The sequence below is a fragment of the Chanodichthys erythropterus genome, chromosome 14 (assembly GCF_024489055.1).
Source record: "Chanodichthys erythropterus isolate Z2021 chromosome 14, ASM2448905v1, whole genome shotgun sequence".
Taxonomy (NCBI): domain Eukaryota; kingdom Metazoa; phylum Chordata; class Actinopteri; order Cypriniformes; family Xenocyprididae; genus Chanodichthys; species Chanodichthys erythropterus.
Window position 1 is genome coordinate 27,257,119 of NC_090234.1, and position 26,608 is coordinate 27,283,726.

The following is a 26,608-nucleotide window of genomic DNA, read 5'->3' on the forward strand; positions in this document are numbered from 1 at the left end:
TTTTTTACCCTCGTCCATCCCCCCTCCAAGTAATTCCCTTTGACCACATTGTATTTTTTCTTGTTTCTTTCATTCCCTTCCTTCTTTATTTTTTTTCATACCTACTTTTTTTTTCTGTCCATTGCCATACTTTTGTTGTACATTTCAAACCCATGACAAAGGTGTAACGGTTTTCTTCCTTTTGACAGGCTCAAAGGGCATTTTTTTTTTTTTAGTTTAGCATGTGACAGACAATATTTATAATCCAGCTAAAATTTACAAAAATAATTACCACTTTAAATTACAGATGCACACACACAATTTGCGTTTTGTTCAATGAACCGCAAAAAATCTGACATTGCTTTTAAATTGAGCATTTGGAACACCAGTCGATATAAAGACACAAACCAACATGGCGCAGTGTGCCAGGTGTGTGAAAGCCTGATGTGTACGTGGCATTTCTACACCACAATGTGACCTACCCTCCTGGGGGACTCCTCTCTTTCACACGTTTGCATCATCCTCACTTACATTCTTCGGTCGGAATTCATAGAGAGGAATCTGCCGTCTCGTCTATTTTTGAACTTGATGAGGGGAGGTGGGGAAGGGGACCATCTCAAGTATGGCTGCTATGGAAGGTGTTGCAGGCATGCCAGGGCTATTCATGGCCAAGAATATAGTACATCTGTTCATGTGCTTGGAGCTGATGGCGAGTGTGTGGGTTTTTATGGCAAGTATGTTACTGGTGGAATTACTGAATGCCAAATGGCAAGTGCCTCCTACTTCACTGATTAGAGCAGAATTCATTTCCTAGTTTCTGTAAGTAGCCGACATGATCCAACGATGAAAGAGGAAGGTGTGCAGGAGGTAAAGCGTTTGCCGTTTGTATTACACAAGGCATCACGAGACACTTGTATGCCTTATCTAAGCATTTTCATATCCCAAGTCATGATGTCATAAACTCTGTCAGGGATGCTGACTGCCTCACTTTCACCTTGTGCGGCATGGAGAGATAATCACCTGATCTTGTTGGCTGCATTCAGAACAGTCACAGACAACCTCAGAATAGCACCTCAGGACTGTGGCTTCCCCCTCACCTCCCTGCACTGTTTTGGTAACATCTAAAATAAACCAGTGGAGTTTGTCGCTGTTTGATAGGAAGGGGTTTTTAGTCAGGACGTTTTTTTTTCTCCAATTTTTAACCCAAACTAATCCCAAACAAGAGTTTTTTTTTTTTTTTTTTTTTTTGTAGAATTCATCATGAGGTACAACTGAGTAAGGAGGGATTACTTGTGTGGTTACTTCAAGGATGTGTGTCTTAGTAAATTGTAATGTTTTACCTTACATTTGACTGTAATGCAAACAATATATATGATACAAGTTTGTGCATCAACAACAGAGAGATTTTTCAAATTGCTTTTTATAGCTTTAAGACATTATAGATAGCTATGCTAACCTGTCGGCTCCTCTCTCTCTTTGTGTCTCTGCAGGAAAGCGGCCTCACCAGTGCCAGATTTGCAAAAAGGCCTTCAAACACAAGCACCACCTCATCGAGCACTCACGCCTACACTCGGGCGAGAAACCCTACCAGTGTGACAAATGTGGCAAGCGCTTTTCCCACTCCGGCTCTTACTCGCAGCACATGAACCACCGATATTCCTACTGCAAACGGGAGGCGGAGGAGCGTGAGGCCGCAAAACAAGACAGCCACGACAACGGCGGACCCCTGGAGCCCACGGAGCTCCTAATGCGTCGGGCTTACCTTCAAGGCCTCGGGCCCCTGGGCTTTTCGGATCCAGAGGACCAGATCGAGGACATCACGCGAGAAAACACCATCTTGAGAGATGGCACTGAGGGTCGGGCTAGGGAAGCAGAGGAGGCGTATCCGGAAGTGACTGACAGGAAAGAGACAGGGTTGGTGGAGGAAGAGGAAATGGAGGTAGAGGGGCGGAGATTTGAAACTCGGAGCCCTGAAGGGACAGCAAAAGATGAGAAAGAGAGCAAAGTAATAGGAGGGACAGAGGACGAGAACTCGGAAGAGGGGAAATTAGCGAGCAAAAGAAATCCTGACGGCGAGAATGAGGATGCTGATTAACTACTGCATTTCGGAATAAGCTTCTTGTTTTCTTTTTTTCCCTCAAGCTTGCATCGTGCCCTTCTTCCGCCCCTTTTGGAGGGACTTTGAGCCAGATTCACATTTGTACCACACTGCCACGTCTTGGTTATCTGAGCGTGCGCCTGAGGCTTGCACTCATCGATATTAAGAGTGGAACTTCAAAATCAGGCATCAGAAACTAGGATGGAACATGAAGGAATCCATATTATGCAAAAATACATGTGTTAATGATTGTCAGAATAAAAATAAAAGAAAGGTTTCTAAAATGTACAGAGTTTTCAGCCAGAAAGCTGTGCGGTGCTGATTTCCATATAACTCCTGTGTTTCATTGTGGTCGTAGCACAAGCCTGGAAATTGCACTCTGAAAAAAGTATTAGAAAAAAGGAAAAATAAAAAACAAAAATAAAATGAACAAAAAACACTTAGGTAAAAAAAACATTGCCTATATGTACTTATACTGCGCTTGAAGACGCAGTAGTGTGTAAGTGTTATATTTCGTCTATCACTTACTGTGATACCCTTGTTTTACCTTTCTTTTCCTGACCAGCCATTCAAGTTTTGGCGTCTCACCATGGCTTTTTTTTATGAAGCGACTTTAACTAAATAATACCTATATGATTCTTAAACGTACAAAGTCTTAAAGTTGGCCAGGGGTGGATGGAAAGAGTCTGGGTAACTGTAATGACGAAGGCTCATTGTATGAGGTGACGTCAGAACCCCTGTGTTTTTTTTCGTTCGAGAAAAGCCTTATATGCAAACCCTTTCACCTGTGTTTTCTGCAAGTGCCATCCTTGTACAGTATAAAGCGAAGTCAACTAGTGTTCTCTTTGCACCTGCTTTAGTATTAAATGAAATATTTCACCTTGTCGTTTGAAATACCTACGTCAGTATTAGTATATCTAGACTGCAGTTGTTTAGTTTACATATTGTTTGTGCAATTTTCTGTATTTTTTTTAAGATCATCTGTCAGTATTATCTTGGTTTGTTTTGTTTTGTTCAATACAAAATTCATTTTTTTATTTTAAACTACCATTTTATTTATGTGACTCATTTTATATTTCCTAATTATATTTATTTCATACTGTAGTGTACAGTATTATAGTTCCTTGATATAGATATATTTTAGTAAATAAGGATCCTTACAAGTGGAGCAAATTTTACGTAAAGAGAGCATTTATTGTATCTGGAGCGATTGCTGTGAATTGCTCTTCATACTACACTTACCTGATGAAGGAGAATCTACAATTTGGGAACTTTTGATACAATATTGTGAAAACACTGTATTTTTGACTGAAAGGAAAAAAAATCCACTTTATTCATCTTACTTGTTTTTCCTTTTTTTCCCTTTTTTAGCTAAAGAAATAAAAGGGGGGCGGGGGGTTGTTGGGATTTTTTGAAATGTCTGTTGAAGTATAATTTAATTTTTAATTTGTAATTTCTCTTGAAAATGACCTTGCTCGAATAAATGTAGCCCAATTTAATTTTGAAAGCCTGTGTTACATCTCACTTAACAAGTCACTTAAATTTCCTCACAAGTTGACACATATTGACACATTTAATTTATTACTTTAAATACAAAATAATCATTCCCATATAGCCAAGAAAAAAAAAAAATGTGTTCAAATAGTTGGCAATTTAGTATCTGTGATATATTGTGCGTGTGTGTGTGTGCAAGTGATAAGTAGTGTCATCCATATTATAATATCACCTCCTTAAATTGGAGAAAAATAGCTATCAAACATCAGACTTTAATATTCCCCTGTATCATTTTCTGTGCTATCATTTAATTAATTACTGGAACCTTTACCTTTTGATGTGGATTACACATAGCAATATAATCCACCTTATCAAAGTCTCTCACAGTATGATAGCCTTCTATTAGTCTCTTTGAAGTTGAATGATGTTGGGTTGCGCTAAATTAACGTCAGCTGCAGGCTGCTAAACTGGCTGTGAAGTCTCGATGTTGGAACTCTAAGGAGTTCCATTAACCATGACCTTGCTAATTTTCTCAACTCACATACTCATCTCAAGTTTAATTTTCAAGGAACTATTCAAGACACTTTTCTCCCTGCAGGGATGTACAGTCAATTTCATTTTAGAAGCTAAGGTTACTGTAATGGCCCTATCAAATTGAACCGGATAGTAGTTATACATAAGCTACATTCTTATTGGGGGGGGATAAATAAATGAATCATGCATGAGTGGGAAAACCACTTAAATGTTCTGACGATGACACAGAATGATAATATTTGCGATACTTTACATGAAATATAAAAGTGTAATTGATCTGGTCTGAGACTGTAGCATGTGGTCTTCCATTCAGGTGATCATCTGAAGGAAGTGCAGTTGACCACACTGTACCTACGCTGGCCTCAGCACACAACACACTTATTAAACACACACATCCAAATAATAATAAAAAAAAAGGTAATGATATGCTGGGGACCATAATCTGAATATATAACAGTCAAAACATGAAATAAAATGAAGTATACACACCACCACAATTAAATATGAACAATAAATATGTCCCTTTTGGTTACTAACATATTTACCATTATAATTGTACAGTAGTTTCCACCAAAAATCACATATTTACTACTGTAAAACTATGCTCACAGTATTAGCACCACTGTCATCAATAAAGCAATCAATAAAAATGCTAAAAGCTTTTTACTTTATTTGAAGGATGGACAGATAGGCTAAGTGTGTGTGAGAGCAGCTTTGTAACATTTGCAAAATGTAAGTATACTGACAACATATTAAGAAGATGATGAAATTATAGCAATATAGGGGGTTCAGGTAATAATAAGCTTCATAACTGACTGTCCTTTTAATATCAGCAGATAATAGTAAATGCCACAATTGTCTGTCATTTCTAGAGATGTTTCCAGTTGTCTTTGTTTCCACATATAACTGCTCTCATAAAAAATAAATAAATAAAAAATAAAAAGAAAGAAAGAAAGAAAATCAACCAACAAATGAGAGGTTTTATATGGATTGTAGCTAAACCAAGCTGGTCATTTATGGCCATTAGCTGGCCCAAGCCGATCTAGATGATGGATCAGCTGGACTACCAGCTGGTGGGACAGATATCAACCTTGTAGACCATGATCAAGCTGGTTAGGGTTAGTAGACCGCCTTGAAAAACAAACCAGCAACCATGTTCCAAAAGAAGGCTTAAGCTGATATGTCATGAGATTTCCAGCATAAAACCAATTTATTTTGACAAAATTCTAAATCTGTCACTCTAAAAAAAATATGTTTATAATATAAATTATATTTACTTTTTAAAATCATTGCTCCATAGTGAATTTACTTAAAAAAATAAAAATAAAAAAATAAATAAATAAAAAATACACGTCCCACGTCTGCATAGTTTACACAAGCACATTTGACGCCCGCAAACGACTTCACGGTACAACGCTGGAGAGCGTAGTCACGCATAGTGACGTCATGACGTAAACACACGCGGTGTTTCCCTATCAGGAAGAGGTAAGACTGAATTAAACACGCGAATGTTTGGAGATTTCAGCTTTCTTTACTGGTTTAAAACATACGAGTGAGTCCTTATCAATAGATCGACTAAAGGCAGAAACGAGTATGCGGTTGTGCAGTTTTAGCGATACGTGTCTTAGTGTCTATTGTCTTCTAAACAAATGTTAAAGTTAATTTGTTCTCATTGCTGTGATGTGAATTAATGTAATAAAAAACCCTGTCTTTTGTATAAATACAACTCTACAGCTGTCTCATACAGTGGCTCAAAATGTATTTGAAGACTGTGTTTGATGTCTTTGCATTAGATAACAACATATCAAACTAAGTGAGTTTTTTTAAAGCACGAAGTGGGTTTTTCTAAGCAAAGCATTTAATACAAAGAAGCTTGCTAGGTGTGAAATGATTAAACTATAGATACAGAACGACAGAAACTGAGACTCTTTGTTTGTCAAACGTTAGTGGAACACATTCATAGTTATTTTGATGAGCTTGGTTATTCTGTTAGCGAGGACACCTATGACTTCATACATCCACTAAAATGATTCAAAGTTGGTTAAAAGTCACTGCAGAAATTATTTAGAATCGTGAAGTTAATTCTGAGAAAGGCTTTGCCATCATTTATTGGCATGTTATATAGATGCCATTTGGTCTGACATTTTATTATCTTAGTTTACACTGAAATGAATAAATTGTGGCTTTAGCTTCCTACTCCTTTATGTATGTTTGCTGAATAGAAAGTTTTTAAACAGCAGTCAGGTTTTTGGCTGAAATAAGACAAATATTTTATGAAATATTAATTCAGAATTATTATATATTATATTATTAATCAGTATTCACAGATATGCTATAATAGAGGACAAATGCAATACATGCAAATAAGTGAGACAAATGAGAGTTAAAATCTTATATATTCTGATCTTCCTGTAGTGGTTTTATTTATTTAGCTCATCAATATGGTACTGAATATGATAATCCTTTACTCTAAATGCTGCAATATGATGCATAGTATTTTCTTCCGATCTTAATTCACTTAGTTTCAGCTGGACCAGATGTGTTTTGCTTGAAATGAGTCAGCGAGAGGAAATGGAGAATGTAGCCTTGAAATGTCGCAAAGTTGGTCTTGAGATTGCTGTCACCCATTTAGCTTAATGTGCATTGTGCTTGATCCCTATTGTCATATTGAAAAGAGAAAAGGGGCGTAAAGGGATTTTTAAAAATCTCAGACTATTACAAATAACCCAGTATTTACCTGCTCTGTGCCAGAATTTCAGAAGAAAACAATAGGCAGCAATTTGTGACTTTATTTTACAATTATTTATTTATTTATTTATTATTTTTTTATCAATTTACTTTTTGTTGGTCTGTTTTCCTTAATTCAATCACTGAGATATCCAGGTCATTTCTGTTCGCTGTGATAGTATGCGTGTTATAACCCATCAATGAAGGAGAACCTGTGTGCTGCATTACACTTTAAACAGGAAATGATCTCTTACCCACAAATGGAAATACATAGACATGGAAAGCTAATTAGAAATGTGGGGACTTTTGGTAAAATCTTTTGCTACTTTTAATCCATTCCAGTAAATTATATCGATGAGGAATTTTATTTTACTGTCCTAAATTGTAACTCTGATAGAGCAATAAACAATTTTCCAAATGCAGTTCATGTAGCTAATACCCTTTCTGAAACCACAACCAGTATTTTTTCAATTCATATTTTTGCCTGTTTGTGGTATCTTTGTCACAAAATTTCATTTTTTTACATTATTTCTTTTTTATTTAATTTTGGTTGTGTCTTGATAGTTTAAGCAAGGCTCTTTGAACTTTATTTGATCAACTTCATGCCTGTGATAGAAGCCATTTTCTGTCATCTTATCAAATCTTTACTGGTAATAGACACAATTTTCTTCCACTAGACATTTGAAATTAGCCCTTTCTGAAATTGAAGGAAATTTTCTTTCAGACGATCTATACAGGAATCAAGTGTTTAGCTTTTGTATTATTATACCATGCCTAGTCTAATTCATAATGCTGTAGTCTGTCACCTAATTGTCACCCGTAAACGATAAAGAATCAGGTTAAACTCTTCAATTCATGGCACATGATTACCGTGCCTGCCGTTTCACCGCTTCATCTCTGTCAGCCGAGTGTGCAGTGATTAGCATGTAAGTGCTAGCATGTAATTACAGAGCAGCTTCCTTTCCTTTAATGATTACCGTTAACACAAAGCCTCTGACGAGGTGAATGAGGACACGGCTCACTCTATTAAAAGACAGAACAGACACTTGGATGGTCTGAAAATTTAATTCGTGGAAAATGTGAACTTTCTCTCGCTTTTCTAACGTGAGATCAAAGGCATTTATGAATAGCACTTTGTGCCCTCGGTGCGTGTGGTGAACCTTCTGAAAGTGGCAATGTCAGTCTGAGCACTTCGAATTAAAAGGTTTCAAGAACAAATGACTATCATTTTACAAGGCTTAATAGTGTTTTAGGTGATTGGGATGCCACTCAGTTCAGCAGAGCCTGTCTGGAGGTTGAAGAGGTTGTGTTGGCAACATTCATTAGACCAGTTTGTTAAACAATATCATTGCAGAAAAGCTTTTTTGACACAGTTATTTCATGCAGCTTGAGCTGATGAAATGTTATTACTCATATCCATTGACATGGGAATGGAAGTTAGGTTGGATAGTTAGAACATTTTTCGTTAATTAGCTTTTTCTTTTATTTGATGTGGTTTTTAACAAATGTTAGGACATGTAATATAAAAGTTTTCACATCTTAGACGGTGTAGAATCATAGCCATGGTTTTTACAAGGTACAATAGTGTTAAAATATTGCTCAAATATTAAGTGATCTGAATGCAAGCAGTGGAGACGGCCCAGTGAATTTATGCACACAGTGAACATTGAAACAGCTCCACAGTTTGCCAGTTAACTCAGTTTTCACAGTTTACTCATTCGTGACCCAGACAATATGTGATGGCACTAATATTTTTTCCTTCTGTGTAGCTTTCGCTTTTTTAATTTGAGTGACCAACTTGTGAAAACAAAGTGCGTTGATATGTCTACTGCAGCTCTTTTATTGTGCGTGCCTACCAATCGTGACTTGACTCGCTTGACTTTCAAAATGAGCAGCTCAGTGATACATGGGTCAATAACAAAAAAGAGTGTTTACAATAAAGAAGTTCCTTTCCCTTACACCGTTATGGAATATGTGTGTATCTTCTAATAATCAATATTAATGTTATGGTTTAGTACTTAATTAAATTCTTCTAAAGAAAACTTTATTGGGGAGTTTTGCGTAATCTTGTATTTATTTATATATTTATAATTTATTTAATAAATATTTATTTATGATATTGATGATTATGACTATAATGATGAGTATTATTATTAGTAGTAGTATTAGTATTATTGTTATTATTGAAAACTATTTTAACAAAACTACTTTACTACATATTAGCCTATTAATAATTGAAAAAGGGTCACTTGTTGCAGCCAACATGCATTAAAAAAAGTCATTAAAATTTTATCTCATATATTAAATAGACGATTATGTGTCAAGATCAATAAGTTTCTTAAAATGTCAGATAATTTGACCTTTTGACAAGACAAGGTTATATATATTAAAGTACTAAAACATAACAATACTAATTTTATATAATATATAGAACAATGTGTGATATTGTGATATTGCTCATTTTTATATATATATATATATATATATATATATATATATATATATATATATATATATATATAAATGAGCAATATCACACTCGTAGCCGTGCGATATGGCTGTATATCAGCACGCTGTGATTCGTCCGTAGGCATGAGGCCGCAGGTAATCACAGCGTGCTGATATACAGCCATATCGCACGGCTACGAGTGTGATATTGCGCTTATACAACAGTTCGACGGCACGAGTGCAGAACAACAATGGAGTGCCTTTAAAACCCTCTTTTGTGCAGCACTACTTCCTTCCGCCATGGATTCAAATCTCAATTTGACAGTTGGACCAAGCCTCCGTAAGTCACTTCAGAACTAGTAACGAAGGAATGTTTCAAAACTCAAGTTGTCAGTTGAACCAGGCCTCCGTTACTAACTCTAAAACGTCACTTTAGAACTAGAAACGAAGGAACGTTGAGTCGCTTCATTGATACACATTGAATTTTCTACAGTATTAGAGAGAGAGAGGGAGAGCGAGAGAGAGTAGGCTATTACCTGTGTCTGGTATATTGCATTACATTCATTCATCAAGTCAATGTCCATAATATTACATCCTTTATACAAGTCCGTTTGAATGTCCGCTGAGGTAAGCGATCTTTGTATTTGTCCTTTTTTTCAGCTTTGGGAATTTTCCATCCATAACACCACAGCGCTAAAACAACTTCCTTTTGCAAAAGTTCCTTTCAATTTAAAAGTCTCTTGTGCTTCACTGACTAATTCTCCTGTAAAGTGTTGCCGCCATCTAATGGCGTATTAATGTAATGTTCACTCAATCCATATTACTTAATGGACATATTTATAAGATGATATTTATTGAACAACATATAATCACAATTGTACAGTTCAGTCAAACATGAAGCACTAGTTATTAAAAAATAGGTCACCATTTACGCTGGTATGTGGGTTTTACAAATATTTAACGAATGAAAAGGATTTTAAAGAGCTTGTGACAAAACCTCCTAACTCCATTGGATCCCCAAACTGTCAATCAAGCCTCATTAATCCGCCTCACCTCGTGAATGAAGTGCGCACGCAGTTTGGACATCTCTGTGCAATGCAAAGGTAAATAAAGATCTGATGTTTGAAAAAAAAAAATTGAAAAGCGTTTTCTTTACTCAAAAAAAACATATGTTTATAAAGTTTAATGTTTTACGTATTTGAAGTGGAGAAGAGTCTGATATGTCCCGTCTAGTTGTAGCCAATGTGCTAACTTATATAAGGATGTAACGTAACGTTTATTATTATCAAATTTAATATAGCACAATTCGACTTGCTCTGTAACAAATAATAGATTAATAAGACCAAAGATTGCCCGTTCTATGCAAATTGAATTATGTCTCGTGTTTAACCACTATAAGAGCCAGCGGCAAATCCCCGAGGCACTGGCCGAGATGAAGCTATTCTCGGCGGTTACAGAAGCACTGAACGGCCGCGGACGCACTCGAGATCGCATCTCCGAAAACGTCAAAACAAATTGTAAAATAGGCGCTGTTATTAAATATGATTCACATATTTCAGGTCTAAACAACTACATTCTCGCTTAAAAAAACTATTAAAACTACAGTTCGTGGTACAAGAAGTAGTATTTGTAAAAATTACGGTTGATTTGATCGGCCGCCATGACGGTCACTTCAAGCGGAGTGATACAAACGGTGAAAAGGCAGTAAGAGTGCTGTTATCACTGAAATATCGCATGGCTATCCAACAATCAGGGGTGCGTTTCCCGAAAGCATCGTTGTCTCTCTATGGCTCTGGGTGAACCATGGTCGTAAGTCCCATTGATCTCTATTGGTAACGACCGAACTTGCCACCATAGTTCACTTTGGGAAACGCACCCCAGATTCGAGAACCAGACAGAACTCTCGTATAAATATATATAATAATAATTTATTTATTTATTTATTTTTAATTACTAAAACATAACATTAATAATAATAACATGAGCTCCACCACATGACATTTCACAACATAAAATAACCTTGACTTTTTTATGCATGTTGGCTGCAACAAGTGACCCTTGTTGTTCACACCACATGGCTTTGATTTTCCAACAAAAGATTTTTAATTATTAATAGGCTAATATGTAGTAAAATAGTTTTGTTAAAATAGTTTTTAAAAATAACACTACTACTACTACTACTACTACTACTACTACTACTACTAATAATAATAATAATACTCATCATTATAGTCATAATCATCAATATCATAAATAAATATTTATTATTATTCTAAATAAGTTATTACTATATAAATAAGTACAAGATTACGCAAAACTCCCCAATATATATTATGATATCAGGACAGTTGAATAACCCATTTTTGACTTTATGCATAAAATCAAATGAATTTTAATTCAGAAATTCAAAACATGCTTGTCATAGAAGATTTTTAAAAGTGTAAAACAAGTTTTATTAAGTGTTAAAAATTAAATTATGTGGTTTTTATAATCAATTAACACTGCTTTTGTCATTTTTTTACAAGATGGACAAAATTTGTCGCCAAAAAAGTCATTTGGTTAAACAAAATTTTTTTTTTTATATATTTTAAAAAAATGCTAACAGGCTGATATCTAGCTAGCTTGCTAACGAAAGGACATTCAAACATTTTATATTGAGTACAAGTTTTTAAAATATTACAACATTTTCCATGTTTTATAGCGGTTGTACCGAATGACCTGATGTTTCGGGACATGCGTACAAGCAAGTGAAAACATGAATTTTTCAAAAAAGAGAGTTAATTACTTTGCTTCATGACCATGTGGTCCTTTTGCAGGTGTCTAAATGATGTCACATCCTGTCACATGATACTGACCACATGACTTGATCCAAAATGGTCCCTTTTTATTGGTAACGCCGAATGACATCAATGAAATTCATTTTTCCGGACATTTTTTCTCATAACAAACCAAAGACTTATGTCATAAAATCATGCCAGAATAAAAAATATATACATTTATTACATTTTAAGATATTTTAATCACAAAGGAAATGGCTGTATTGGCCTTTGGACGGTTAAACCGAATGACCTTTTTGACATTTAAACATTTTTAAAATACCTTTATATGTAGCAAAATATAATTAAAACCTTTTGGATTCTATAAAAAAGATCTATGTTCTACCTTACGTACTTTGGATGTCATATCTTTGTTTTTTATTATCATTAAGGCCTTTGGACAAAAAAAATGACCCGTCACATAATTGACCCTTATTCAAGTCATTGTATGAATTGTATTTAATTAAAAGATATTAGAAAAGAGCGTACATCATTTTAATAGCCCAGTTTATTTTGTTTGGTGTTTTACTTTGAACACAATCCTGATGCAGCATGGTCAAGCCTCGTCCTCATGTTGTTCCTCGTATCGCTCAAGTCTAATTTCAAGTGATCAGCTGTGGCTTTGGTCTGCTGTGTGGGAGTACATAATCGGATGTTTCATTCTGGCTGAATTAGCCCTCCAGAAAGACCACATCACTTTAAGGCCTCCTCCTGCCCTGTCAGAGTCCATCGCGGGTGATGACGCAAACACACACACACATTCACACACACATACACACTTAAGACATCCACGGATGGCTAGAGGCTGTTAAAATGAGGTGTTGAGAGTTGGCTCACACGCTCCAATGCGCCATGTTTCTGGGTGCTTGTCATTGGGCAGTGCCATGCTATCCGCCCCCCTGTACTGGCACTTATTGGTGCCATTGGTAGAGTCACTTTTACTGATGGGTTTAATCGTCAGGATTGGTACTGGCACTTGATATGACGTCTTCGTGCACTGCCCCTGCGGATGTATCAGCTGCATCCCAGTTTTTTCTGATTCTCTCCAACACTGCCTCTTCCCCAGTATTTTGAGAGCCAAAGGAAATCCTGTATTTCATCTGGAATAATGCAGATTAGATAACGGCCTGTCTCCTCAGGAGGGGGGTGTGTGCTTTTCTACGAGAAAGGAAGGAATTTCTATGGTTAATTCTGTAGGTGAACATATGGTTAAACATGCCACCTTCAGTGCTAGTGAAGATTAATTTCATCAAGCTTCTTATAATTGTATTTATATGAGTAATATGCAGTATAAATAGTTCAATTTTATATGCCAATTTATTCTGTTCGTGTTTTAATGCTTTTATTTTTCATATGGTCATGACTTGGCAAAAGGTTAGCTAGTTATTTGTAATAGTCTTAGGCATGTAAATGCAATTTTCCATGCCGCCTTCAAAGGTATTTTGACTAAATCAGTAGAAATTGAATCCCTGCTCTGGTGCTGTTATGGCGTCCCATTGATTTGATGGAGTTAAAGCTTACACAGGCAAGCCTTTTGAATGCAGTTGAGCAATGACTCAGCATCCATAGACAGTCATGATGGTGATGCTTTTTGGTTGTGAGGCCGGGCACTGCGGGGTTTCCCTCTCGCATGAACCGTGTGGGGGGCTGAATGCGACAACATTAACCCCTCACTTTCCTCTCCATCTTGAGGTCGAATGCTTTTCACGCCTTACCTGTGTAAAATGGAGGCTCTGAGGTAAAAGGGTAGAGGTAAATCACTGTGTGAGAAAATCCCACTCTGTGTATCCGAGCGATTGGAAAACCCCAGCCTTTCAGGTTAGACGTTTAAACCTACTTAAGTTGTTACATTTCCAGTTCCCTGTTGCAAAGTTTTGATTCGTTTTCACAGTTCTGCTTGTGATGAAGTGCTTTGCTCAGCAATGTTTATCACATGGGTGTTTAGGCTTGTAAAGAAAGCAGCATGGTCGATGCGCCACAAGATACCACTTAATTTAGTACAAAATTAGTACAAGTTATTGGCATTTCGGAGTTATCATCTGAGTATCATCTGAGAGCGTCAGCTTATCTGTTTAAATTGTTTAGTGTTCAGGAAGTTTGAAACTGTAGCTTCTCAAGCTACAAGCTAACTACATAAAGGTATTTAAAACATAGTTAGCCACAACAGGTTGCTAATTACATTGAAGCTGTACCTTATGCGCAACTGAGATGCCAATTTATTTTCACAAATAAGCTGTATTTATCTGCCACGTAAATAATAAGGGGTTTCTGAATTAATGACTCATAAAAAAAAAAAAAAAACCTGATTTATACAACAGTCGGAAACTTAGTGACAGCAGCATTTAGCTAAATATTATGCCACTGAAAAGAAGACCTAAAATGCTGTGTAGGAATATCGGCAGTGAGTCTTATTTTTTTCTTTGTCCAAATGAACCAGTTCACTAAAATGAATCCAACTTCTCGTTGCTACTACGAGCTTTTGATTATGGCCTTAGTGCATTCAGTAGTAATATATATATATATATATATATATATATATTTATTTGATAGAGCTACATGCTTCCTGTTAAACAAAGTAGCTTTTTACCGGAAAACCCACACTATTTTGGAAAAAAATGAGAGGTTGTCATCTTGACTGAATAAGTGAGGTAAATTAGTAACGTCGCTTTAAGTTAATTTCCTCGCTTTTAGTTAAGTTGTCAAAACAACATAATCGAATTGCGAGGTAAATTTCCAAATGATCAGCTGAAGTATTTATTTTTTTTTGCTACATAACTCATTATGCTCTTCAGTTATGACTTAACCGTGACACATAAATGATGAAATTCTAGGTGACTCGGAAAGTACTGTACGTAGGCGAATTTTGCCAGTGTGATTATTAAACACCCTCTCCAATACGTGGTTATTAATCATAGGTTATTAAAATATCATTTTCGCTATGATTGTTGTTCATGGTCTTCTTTTTTTTATGTGAGTCATTGTAATGTGATGTTTTTAGTAGTTTTTCTAATTGTTTTTTTTGTTTTTTTCCCCATTCTTTTGAACAGTAATAGCGCACATTCACAATAAACATCAGGTTTGGTTGGGCCTGTATCCATGAGTGTGCTCTTGCTGGAGGCGTTCTATGGCGGCTCCCACAAACAGCTGGTTGATCTTCTCAAGCAAAGTGTTGAAGACTGTGTAAGCTTCACTCTACCTGCGAAGAAATGGCACTGGAGGGCCAGAACTTCTGCTCTGTACTTCATGCAAGCTGTTCCAGCAAGTTCCTCATACAGGTCAGCAGAGGTCATCAGCCTGGTTGTGCCCATTAAAGTAATTTTATAGGATTTTTTTTATTTATTCCACTCAATTCACATTTATTTGTATAGCGCTTTTCACAATACATATAGTTTCAAAGCTGCTTTACAGAAAATGCATTACAATTTAGAGTAATCTCTTATCAGAGGTGACTGTGTCCAAATTATTATTTCAGAAATGTACATATACAAATCACACAGTTAGCTAACTATGTATTAATTTAAGCAATGTATTAAAGGTAGAAACAATGAGCTCATGGAAGTAATGAACACATGTTAACAATGATTAGGATATATAGAAAAATTTGGAATGGTGCATGTTGATCCAGAGTTTGCATCATCTGAAGTCCTACAGATTTAAGAGATAAATATTTCAATATATTTGCATTAGATAAAGAATGTCAAAGGAAGTGTCATCTGCAAATAAATCTACATGTGCTTATTGAGTTCTCTTAAACATTTATGATCATTTACCAGATCAAAGAACACCATTTTAGACGATCACATGACCTTAAATGTTGTCAGGTTATGTATAATCGTGGTACGCTGCACATACTGACGTACTCAGTTCTACTGTACCTCATACTTCAAACACTTGTCCTCCCCCAAGTCCCATACTTTAAAGCCACATAGCTGTGGTTTCCTATTTACTGCAAAGCATGGCTGTGGATATTGTAGCTGTACAACTAACAGAACTTGCAGTAGCAAATATTTTACATGCACACACTTACCAAAACGTCAGAATTTTAAATTCTGTCTGAATCGAACACATTTCTGCATTTCCTGCACAACCTAACTCTAACCTTTATTTGTATATTATTTTTTTATTAATTCACATTATGTATATACACAATGCTTCTTATATATTTTGACCTAAAATTTTTACTAACTAATACACATTTTTTATGTGCTGCTGGTGTAAGTATATTATAGATCTAGAGCTTTTAGTTTTTTTTCTGAAATCACATGTGTAGCTATCTAGCTATTGTCATCTTTTTTTAAATGTTTACTAACACATCACAGTTGCTTTGTATAATAACAACAGTGTAATGTGGTTTGACATTTTTACACGTAATACTAGGATGTTCTTAAAAGTCAAAAACAAGCTTTATCAAGTTATAGATGTATCTGGTACATGTGGGTACACAGTCACTATATGATCTCCAGATTAAAAAGCTGATGCAAAATGAACACCAACGCTGAGGTAGATGGAAGTATAATTATAGCTGCCTGTTTTAACTTCAACATAAGAACCTGTGTAACAATTTACAATAAGCTTCAATTTATTGAAGTCCGCATGATGCAGAAGTTGCGATAGTCTTTTCTTCCCTATTGTGAAATATATCCGAGTGATTTTTTTTTCTCAAACAAGACTAGATTTTGTCCATTGGGACAAAATAGTGGTTTGCTATTGTTTTGATGTCATGTGAGTGACAGGTTGTCCCGCCCTCACGCTAGTAAACACGTCGGTCCCACTTTATATTAAGTGGCCTTAACTACTATGTACTTGCATCAAAAAAATAAGTACACTGTACTTATTGGGGTCATATTGCAAAACCCTTTTGCTGCTATTGAGGTGGGATACGGGTAAGGTTAGGGACAGGTTTGGTGGTATTGATAGGTTTAAGGGTAGGGTTAAGGTGTAAGGGAGGGGTCAACAGTGTAATTATAAATGTAATTACAGAAATTAATTACAGATGTAATTGCATGCAGTGTTTTTAAAATATAAGTACAATGTAAAAACATGTATGTTCACAATAAGTGCATTGTATCAAATTATTAATTTAAATGTAAGTACATAGTAGTTAAGGCCACTTAATATAAAGTGGGACCAACACGTCATCAGAGATGAGATGTTGTTGATAAATTATTTAGAATAAATATGGCAATATTCCATAAAAAGAAAAAAAATAACAACAACCAATTGTTGATTTTGATTTCATAGTGACTTTAACATTACTTCAGATAAATCAGATATCATGAACTGACATTTTTTTTGCATTAATCAGCATTTATTAATCTAAATTAATATTCATTTATAAATATGCTAGTGTTTCATGTTCATTCAAAATATACCTAATGTTCATTTATATAAATATAAAAAATGTGTTAGTAAGTGTAGAAATGAACATAAATCTAGATTAATAAATACTGTAAAAGTATTGCTCATTGTTGGATTATGATATTAATGGTAACTAATCAAAATGTATTGTAAAGTGTTACATGAGTCTGGCTATTGTCAATTTTAAGATGATGTTTTAAAATTAAAATACAGGTAAGTGTGACTGCACCTAAAGTGCACAACACTTATTATACACTACAGATTATGCACCTATATTACTTAATGTAACTGTGAAGTGTTGGTTCAAATACATTTTCTAAAAACTGCATAAACAAGGACACAAACACATTCAGAGACTAGGATCCGATGGGGACTTTCTTGCTTCCTTTTAAGGGACGGAGAAACCGCAGGTGGGTGGGGGAAACCCTGAGCATTCCTTCAGCTGCAATCTCATCTCGCTGCACTCGAAGTTAAGCAAAAGGCGAAACATACATTTCATTCCTGAAGTCAGGTATCAAATTTGCACAGTCATTACCCTTCACGGGTCAGCCCTCCTGAATGCACTTTAAAAAATATATATATATATATATAAACTGTCTGGCCATTTGCAACTTGCCCTCATGGCGACGAAATATTTGAATGTGGTCCTTTTTATTGAATAGTGATTGTCAAAATGATTAATCTCTTCTCATGCTTTCTTTTAAACAATATGAACTTTTGATTACTTTTGATAAAGTATTTTTCATAAGTATTTTCATTTCACAACTAACGTTAACATATGAAACTTATTTGTAAAGTGTTATCAAAACTACAATACGCCAAAAGCAATGCTTGCTTTTCCAGATTTGCACCTTTTGATAATGCATTACAAACCTGACTCAGCACAGAGCAGCTTGCCCACCCACTGTGTCTCTTATCTTACAGGTTCTCACAAGCCAAAACGTCTGGTTTAGTTACGGTTAATAGTTTGTGCTGGAAAAAGTCAGTGGGCGACAGTTACGGTTACGTCACAGTTTAATAAAAGCCAACAATGGCTCCTGTGAAGGATTGTTTACTCACCTTGGATGAAGTTTATGTCTATCGAGTGCAAAAATGTGAGATGAAACTATTTTTTTTAAAGTTTTTTCCACGAAATAGATGAGTCAGATCTATCTTTTGGCCTTTGGTGGGCCTATCGCTCATTAAGGTTTCTACAACCACTACCGTTTACCATATGCCTATCAACCACATCAACCGGACTGACCTAAAAAGATGCATTAGACTCGAGTGTCTGTCCTCACCTCCAGTTCAAAGGGAACCAAAGTAAGCCTTCCTGTTTCATTATTATTGGACGCACTCCACTTGACAATTTCAAGAGGAAATCAAGACTAAAAATAGTAACTTCCATCATCTGGTTTGATTTCAGAGTTGTGTGCAAGCAAGGATTTGGGAGGTGCCGTTCGGCGCTCGTCCTGATGGAGTTGAGGAATGGAGACGTAATCCTGCAGCACAGTTACGAGGGCACGGGGTGGTAGAAGTTGCCCCTTCACGCTGATCTTAAAGCAGCGTGATTGGTTTTTCGTATAGTTAAGATTAGGAATTGGTTAGGGGGAGCTGGTCGTAGATTAGCATAAAAGGGACACTTCTGACAGCGACAGAGTCACGGTCGCGAGGCCGCGGGCTCCCCACATCAAAGAGACTGGCGAGCGGGCTGGAGGGTTAGACTGACAGGCGGTGGGGGCTTAGAAGAGGGGGCTGGGTTCATTTAGGGAGACCAGAACTGAACTTCAAAGCCCTTGTCCCATGGCTCTTAGCACATACAAGGGTAAAATTTTCAATGGTCCCCTACTTGTGTATATAACATCTTAAAGGAGTGTTCATTAACCTCAATAATGTTTCTCTCAGCATGGAGTGTGAAGAGATTTCTGTGTCCTCTTGTGTTTCAAATGATGCAGTTTTTTCTTTTGCAGATCTAGGATTTCATTTTTTACTTTTAAGTCAGTTGAGACCTCTGTCGCAGGCTTTTTATACATTTTTGCATTTCAAAAAGATTTTCAAAAACTTTTTCAATGTTATATTTACATTACTGTTCAAAAGTTTGGGGTCAGTAAGATTTTCTTTTAAACAAATTAATACTTTTATTCAGCCAGGACACATTAATTTGATCAAATGTGAGAGTAAAGACATTTATAATGTTACAGAGGATTCCTGTTTCAAATTTTTGAACTTTATATGCAACAAAGAATCTTGGGAGAAAAAAAATAAATAAATAAAATCCACAAAAATATTAAGCAGCACAACTGTATACAACATTGATAATAAGAAATGTTTGTGTCAAATCAGTGACATTTAAGACTGTAGAAATAGCTACAAGTCATTGCATTAACATGAATAAAGAAAAATAATATGAATAATTTTGAATAAATCTCAAAATGCTCAAATATGGGTTAAAAACACTCTGAAAAGTATCATAAGGACAGTTTTGACTGGAAATGTTTTCAATTTGAATCTCCCAGAGTGCCAAAATCACACATGATCACTGCATAGGCTACTGACTGTTTAGCATCAAATCTAAGCAGGGAGGGTTTTTTTCTTCAGTTCCCAACATGATTATTTAATAATTTTTCAAATTGCAATGCCTTGAAAAAGGGGACATTAGCAGACTTTTTTTTTTCCACGCTGCAGCACCTTTGTGGTCAAAACAATGTTTATGTTACAATGAGCATCAATGCTTAGGTCGGTGATGGAGCATTGATATTCAAGTGCCATTGAACAGTGAACTAATGGTTCCTTCTTTTATCTGTTTTTTTTTCTTTTTTTTCTCTGTCTCGCAGGGTTTTGTTCACAAGCTCCGTTCTCAATCTTGCTGAGCTTGTAGCCCTTCGGCCCGATCTCGCTCATCTTAAGAAGGTTCTCTACTTCCATGAGAACCAGCTGGTCTATCCAGTCCGCAAGAGTCAAGAAAGAGACTTCCAATATGGCTACAACCAGATCCTCTCATGGTAATGGAGGGTCTGATGAACTTTACAAAAGTACCTGTGGAAGAAAAACATACCTTTTGGTTACCAGACATATCTAATGTGCTGGATATTACACATGCTAGATTTTAAAAAAAAAAAAAAAAAAATCATAGCACATGGAGTGTAATTTCAATTTCATTATTATTTTCCACTATAGAAAAAAATAATATGCAAATTTGTGCAGAAATTAGTATATATAATAAATAATATAAATTAGTTTAAGGCAAACAAAAGTTACTCTATATAGTTTTAAAGTGTGTGTTGATGACTAAATATAATTTATAGTAGTATGGCAGAGTATATATTCTATTTTTTTTTTTTTTTTTTTTTTTTTTTTTATTCAAAGCTTATAACATTTGAAATGGTTGAACTAGAAATTTCCCAGATTTAGATTTTCAGAAATCTGGTCACCTTATCGTATGTTAGTATATCAGTACACTCTAAAAATACTGGGTTAAAAACAACCTAAACTGGGTTGAAAATGGACAAACCCAGCGATTGGGTTGTTTTAACTCAGCAGTTGGGTTAAATGTTTGCCCAACGTGCTGGGCAGTTTTATTTAACCCAACTATTGTTTAAAAATTACCGTATGGCTGGTTTAAAATGAACCCAAAATAGATTGGAAATTAGAATTCAGGCACATAATTACTAGAGGCAACAATAATAATCAAAAGGTAAACATTTATTAATAAGCAACTTAATAAATGTTTATTGTTTAATTATTATTAATAAATGTCCATTTATTAAACATATTAATAAATGTTAATTTCCAACATACTTTGGGTTCATTTTAAGCAAGCAATACAGTAATTTTTAAACAATGGTTAAGTTAAATAAAACTACCTAGCGGGCAAACATTTAACCCAAAAGGGTTAAAACAACCTAATTGTTGGGTTTGTCCATTCTCAACCAAACTTGGGTTGTTTTTAACCCAGCATTTTTTAGAGTGTACAGTCTGTGTATAACAAGTACCATTTCTGTACCAGAGTGGATTTTGATTCACAAAAGAGACAGTGTGTCTGAGACAGAATAGTTTATCATGTGCGTTACTTTGCATGATGTGATTGGTTAATTATGGGATCGTATAATGGCGCTCTAATTCTTAAGAACTCAATGTTTTAAAGCCTAATGTCATAATCAATCTTGATGCTTGAAAGAAAGGGTTTTAAGAGCTCTAATTGGAATACATTGTGATTGTTGTATGTCAGAGTATCATGTCAATAATTCAAAGGCCCTTTGCTTGCTCAACTTTATTAACGTGGCAGAACAGTGACACAAAAAAGAGCTTGGCTCCTCTAATTCACTCTCTAATTGAGCGCAATGCAGTGATTGATTCTGGCAATTGGGGTTAATCAGTGTGCCATTTAAAAACATGGTGTGTTTGTGGCTGTGGATTCTAATCAACATGTATTAGATATTTTAAGTGACTATTTACTGTAGACGTATGCTAAGTGCGGCTTTCCATATACAAGTGAAGTTCGCTTTTCAAAACATATGTTGTTTTCAATAACGCTCATTTTCGAGAATTAATTAAGGAGCATTATTGTGATAGCTATTGTGACATTTTGTGGTTTTGTTTGTCAGTGTTTTTCTTCCTTCATCATCTGAAATGACAATGTTTTCCCAGTCTGGTTGCGGATGTGGTGGCGTTCAACTCGTCGTTCAACATGGAGTCCTTCCTCTCCTCCATCTCCACCTTCATGAAGACCATGCCCGACCATCGGCCCAAAGATCTGGACCGGCTAATCCGGCCCAAGTGCCGTGTCCTCCACTTCCCGATTCGCTTTCCCGATGTCACAAGGTCTGTTCTTTATATCCCTCACCACAGCCTTCTAGGGATCACTCCTCCACTGATTAAAAAATGTGCTAGCAAGTTCACTCTTAATCCGCCCCCAAAAGCTGATCGCGTATGCAAGCGTGGTTAATGGCGAGTAGGCAAAGTTGTGTAAGAAAGTGATTAGAATAGACAGCTTTAATATCCTGTGTGGATCACTTGACACGCTCCGGCTACAGATACGTGCTTGTGCTTGGGCGCACATGCATGGACATACACAACATGCCCACTGGGACAGAAAGCGATTTCTTTGTGTCATAGTCTGTTTGACTGTAGATATTTGTGTTTGATTTTTGTGTGACTGAGCGACTGCAGTATAATAATTAGTAAGGATTTTTACTTGCGGCATTTCATCTGCTTTAAATGTCAACAAATCAAACTACATTTTATTGGACAGGTTATTAAAATTCACCAAACCTTTTTTGCTCATGTGGATGCAAGTAACTGTATTGAACTGACTATTCATGCTGTGTCCATTAATTATATATTGCTTTTTAGTTCGTTATCATAACTTAAATTGCATTTTTTTATTTAAAATAAAATCTTGCCTTTTGAAATTGCTTGAACAGAGGACAAAACCAAGTAAAAGCAAATATTTAAAATGCGTGATGTCCTTGTGGTCTCACTCGCCTGTCCCTGAATTGATTTTTACTTTTATTTAGGGCCTCTGAGCACACTGCTCTTCCCCCCCCCCCTACAGCTTTAAAATCTCACTGTGCTGTGTACTTCGTTTTGACTTGTGCATTCTAGATTGGCTTCAGAATTTGCTTCTCGAACTGTCGTCTTCGATCAACAAGCATGGGTGGTGCTTTTTTTCATCGCCCCGTTCCAAAGCAATGTTAAGAATAAGTCGGCTAGAAAGCGACTCCACGGAGGGGTCTGCATCCTATTACATTCCTAATGAACAGCAAGCAGGACCCGAAACGAGTGGAACAATATTGTTAATTCATTTTGATTCAAGGCATTCTTGGGCTGGCTTATGTGTGCTGGTTTAAAGATTAAAGAGACTGTAAGCATGTAGTGCATACCATTTCACATCCTCCCATAGCCGTATAGCAGTCTTTGTCATTCTGATGTGCATGACGCTATTGAATTAGAAATATGTGAAAAAGTTGTGGATTGCTTGCAAAATTAGTAGGTTTCATTATACAAACTTTATATAATTCTAAAAAAAATTCTATAATCAATTAATCAGTCAATAAAGAAATATATTAATACAAATGTATAAAATATAATTAGATATTAAAATTATAAATAAAATATTTTATATGTACACAATCAAACACCCAATAATATGAAAGCGTAATCTATTCATGTGAATCTCATGTGTTCTATATGTGTTAGCTGAGCATAAAAGTATATATCATATATATCATATATCATTATTACATTTTTCTGTTTTATATGTTTGCAGTCCATTACTTTTCTGCCTTCTCTTTGTTCTTTCAATCTGTATATCTAAAATGTTTATCTTCAGGTCTGAGCGGGGCATGTTTTCCATTATCTCTCTGATGCATGATTTTTTTTTTTTTGGATTAGTCAGTTCTTTGTTGACAAAATCAAGATTTTTAATGCACACTTAAAAGAAATATCCAGCCGCTTTGTGTTTTCAAGTTTGTTTTTCGTGATTTAGAAGAGCCAGGCCAGCACAGACCACTGAGGTCACGTTTCAGTGTATGTCATCACTAAAACAGCTGTGTGCGCTTAGCTGTATTTTTTTAATGCACCTATATTGATAACAAAGCTCTCCCTTTTCTCCTATTTACCAACCATCTGCAATACAATTTAACCCGGTGCCAGGCTGACTATTAAAATGTATAATTTTTTCAGCACAAATACTCCTTCCTTCTGTGTTACTATAGATTGCACCTTATTCACAAAATTAAAAAAATAATGATAAGCTATTTCCTGAATTTAATTTAATTTAATTAAAATATCAGAAATTGTGTTCAGCACAGATTGGTGAGAACTTTTGTGTTCTTACCTGATTTGCATTATTCTTTCAATGAATCAGGCAATATAGTAGGGCTTTAACAGTTCAAATTAATCATGATGCGATTTGTTTCAAGGTTGATGATCAAGTAGTTGCACAAATAAATACAATAGAGCAAAGATAAAAGTAAACAGTGCTTTCAGGTTTTTCAGGTATATGTAACAGTACTTTTCAGCTAGAGAAACTGAATAAAGTAATCAAATGTAAAATAACACTGCATATAATATTCACTGTATAAATTAAATAAAGATTAATCCTTATTAAATTTACAAAAGTTATCCAGTCAAGAGCATTGAGCAATTTATTTGTCTTTTGTTTTTTGATTAACATAAAAAAAAGATAGTAGCAGGAATATAAGTCTGTTGTCACTTTAAGACACAATGCATGAATCCAATATACTGATATTGTACTCATGCGTTGTCTTTCTCGACTGTTTTACATTGTCTTAAAGGGTTAGTTCACCCAAAAATGAAAATTCTGTCATTTATTACTTACCCTCATGCCGTTTCATACTCGTAAGACGTTCGTTAATCTTCGGAACACACATTAAGATATTTTAGTTAAAATCTGATGGCTCGGTTAGGCCTCCATAGGGAGCAATGACACTTCCTCTATCAAGATCCATAAAGGTACTAAAAACATAAAAAAAATATTCTCGTTGCTTTATAATATTAGTATTGAACCACTGTACTCTCATGAACCGATTTAAATATGTTTTTAGTACCTTTATGGATCTTGAGAGAGGAAATGTCATCACGGAGCCATCGGATTTCAACTAAAATATCTTAATTTGTGTTCCGTAGATTAACGAAGGTTTTACGGGTGTGGAACGGCATGAGGGTAAGTAATAAATGACAGAATTTTCATTTTTGGGTGAACTAACCCTTTAAGACAACCTACTTTGCTAGGATACTCACCAAAACCGGTATGTTGACAATTTTTACATAAGTTTAAATGCAAGAAGATGTGAAAGCGAACTCAATTTAGATTTACCTCACACACAGGCAAAATAAATTTTTGGGCCCTGCCCCGCTTTCGGTTGAAAACCTCATATGACCAAAACTGCTACTTTTTAGGAAATGGAAAAAAAAAAAAAGAAAAAGAAAAACTGTACACTGTACTTTTAAAATAATCAAACACTGTGTTATCAAAGTTTATATTGTGGCACTATATATGATCATACATTTGCATGTGTCACATAACATTATTAACATTTCACCAAAATCCAGTTCAAATAAAGTTACAAAGTTTTTGACCACAAATGTCGTGTTTTTTCTGTTATTAGAATGGCTGCATCATTAGGTTTTCATGAACTTAGAGGTTATGAAGGTTATTGTAGCTGTAGATATGTGGCTGTTTTTTCTGTCATTTGGTCAAAATCTCATGTTATAAAAAGATGTAGTGCTGTGCACACTCTATTTAAGACAGTATTGGCTATGACCACAAAAGCTGAACTAAAGGCACCCATACACTACAAGATAACGGCCGATTTTGGGCCCAGTTCTTTCGTTCAGACAATTCTAGGTAATGTCCTGATTATCTTGTTGGTTCTACAGATTAACTTATCAGATTTTTCTGTGGTGTGATGTATGTTAAGAGCAGTGTTGGGGAAAGTTACTTTTAAAAGTAATGCATTACAATATTGCGTTACTCCCTAATAAAAGTAACTAACTGTGTTACTTAGTTACTTTTTATGGAAATTAATGCATTACATTACTTTTGTGTTACTTTTTCTCACCTGGTTAATAAAAAGTCATTGGTTAATAAAGTGAGATTAAATACATGAAGTATAATTGTTTAATTTAATAACCAAATATACTTTACTAGTTACTTGAAAAAAAAGTAATCTGATTATGTAACTCAAGTTACTTGTAATGCGTTAACCCCAACACTGGTTAAGAGTGATGGAATCTGCTCGCAAAAATGTCAGGGCTGCACCGATCTCAAATCGTAAATATCCAACAATGTTTACCATCAGAAATGCTGTTGTGTGGGGAGGACCTCTGAGGACAAACGTTCATGCACTCTGTAGATTGCAAATCAGAAAGTGAGCTGATGGAAGACGGAAGCATAACACAACTTCATCCAAACCTTTTTCTTTTTTAACACAAATATTCTGTAAAAAGCAGTGCAAACACTATTATCGCCATTTCTTCTTGCCCAACATCCACCATTTTTGTTTATTCCAAAGTCACGTTTGACTGCGAGAGATTTTGCGAGATTTCCCGTGTTCACAGTCGGGAATCTGGTTGTTTGTGAATGGAATCTGTTAGTGTGTGGTGTCCTGTCTTGGTCACATCATGGCACTCAACACACTATATTATACAT

The 26,608-nt window shown here is 35.5% G+C and overlaps 2 protein-coding genes across 10 annotated transcripts in view; both read left to right on the plus strand.

Annotated features, from left to right (window-relative positions):
- zeb2a (zinc finger E-box binding homeobox 2a) overlaps positions 1 to 3,849 on the plus strand; it is a 50,091-nt gene extending 46,242 nt beyond the window's left edge. For 3 of the 4 annotated variants that reach the window (XM_067410078.1, XM_067410076.1, XM_067410077.1), the window contains one exon: positions 1,470 to 3,849. In XM_067410078.1, coding sequence (XP_067266179.1) covers positions 1,470 to 2,074 — 605 coding nt within the window. In that variant the 3' untranslated portion in view covers positions 2,075 to 3,849. The remainder of the gene's footprint in view (positions 1 to 1,469) is intronic. The other variant, XM_067410079.1, reaches the window with a different exon arrangement.
- Positions 3,850 to 13,795: 9,946 nt separating this feature from the next.
- Positions 13,796 to 26,608, plus strand: part of gtdc1 (glycosyltransferase-like domain containing 1) — a 48,741-nt gene continuing 35,928 nt past the window's right edge. For 2 of the 6 annotated variants that reach the window (XM_067409909.1, XM_067409910.1), the window contains exons 1-4: positions 13,796 to 13,914; positions 15,144 to 15,371; positions 20,268 to 20,435; positions 22,081 to 22,254. In XM_067409909.1, the coding sequence (XP_067266010.1) occupies positions 15,193 to 15,371; positions 20,268 to 20,435; positions 22,081 to 22,254 (521 nt within the window). In that variant the 5' untranslated portion in view covers positions 13,796 to 13,914; positions 15,144 to 15,192. Of the gene's footprint in view, positions 13,915 to 15,143; positions 15,409 to 17,865; positions 17,966 to 17,997; positions 18,757 to 18,859; positions 18,946 to 20,267; positions 20,436 to 22,080; positions 22,255 to 26,608 lie in introns of those variants that run through there. The other 4 variants (XM_067409911.1, XM_067409913.1, XM_067409912.1 and 1 more) reach the window with 4 other exon arrangements.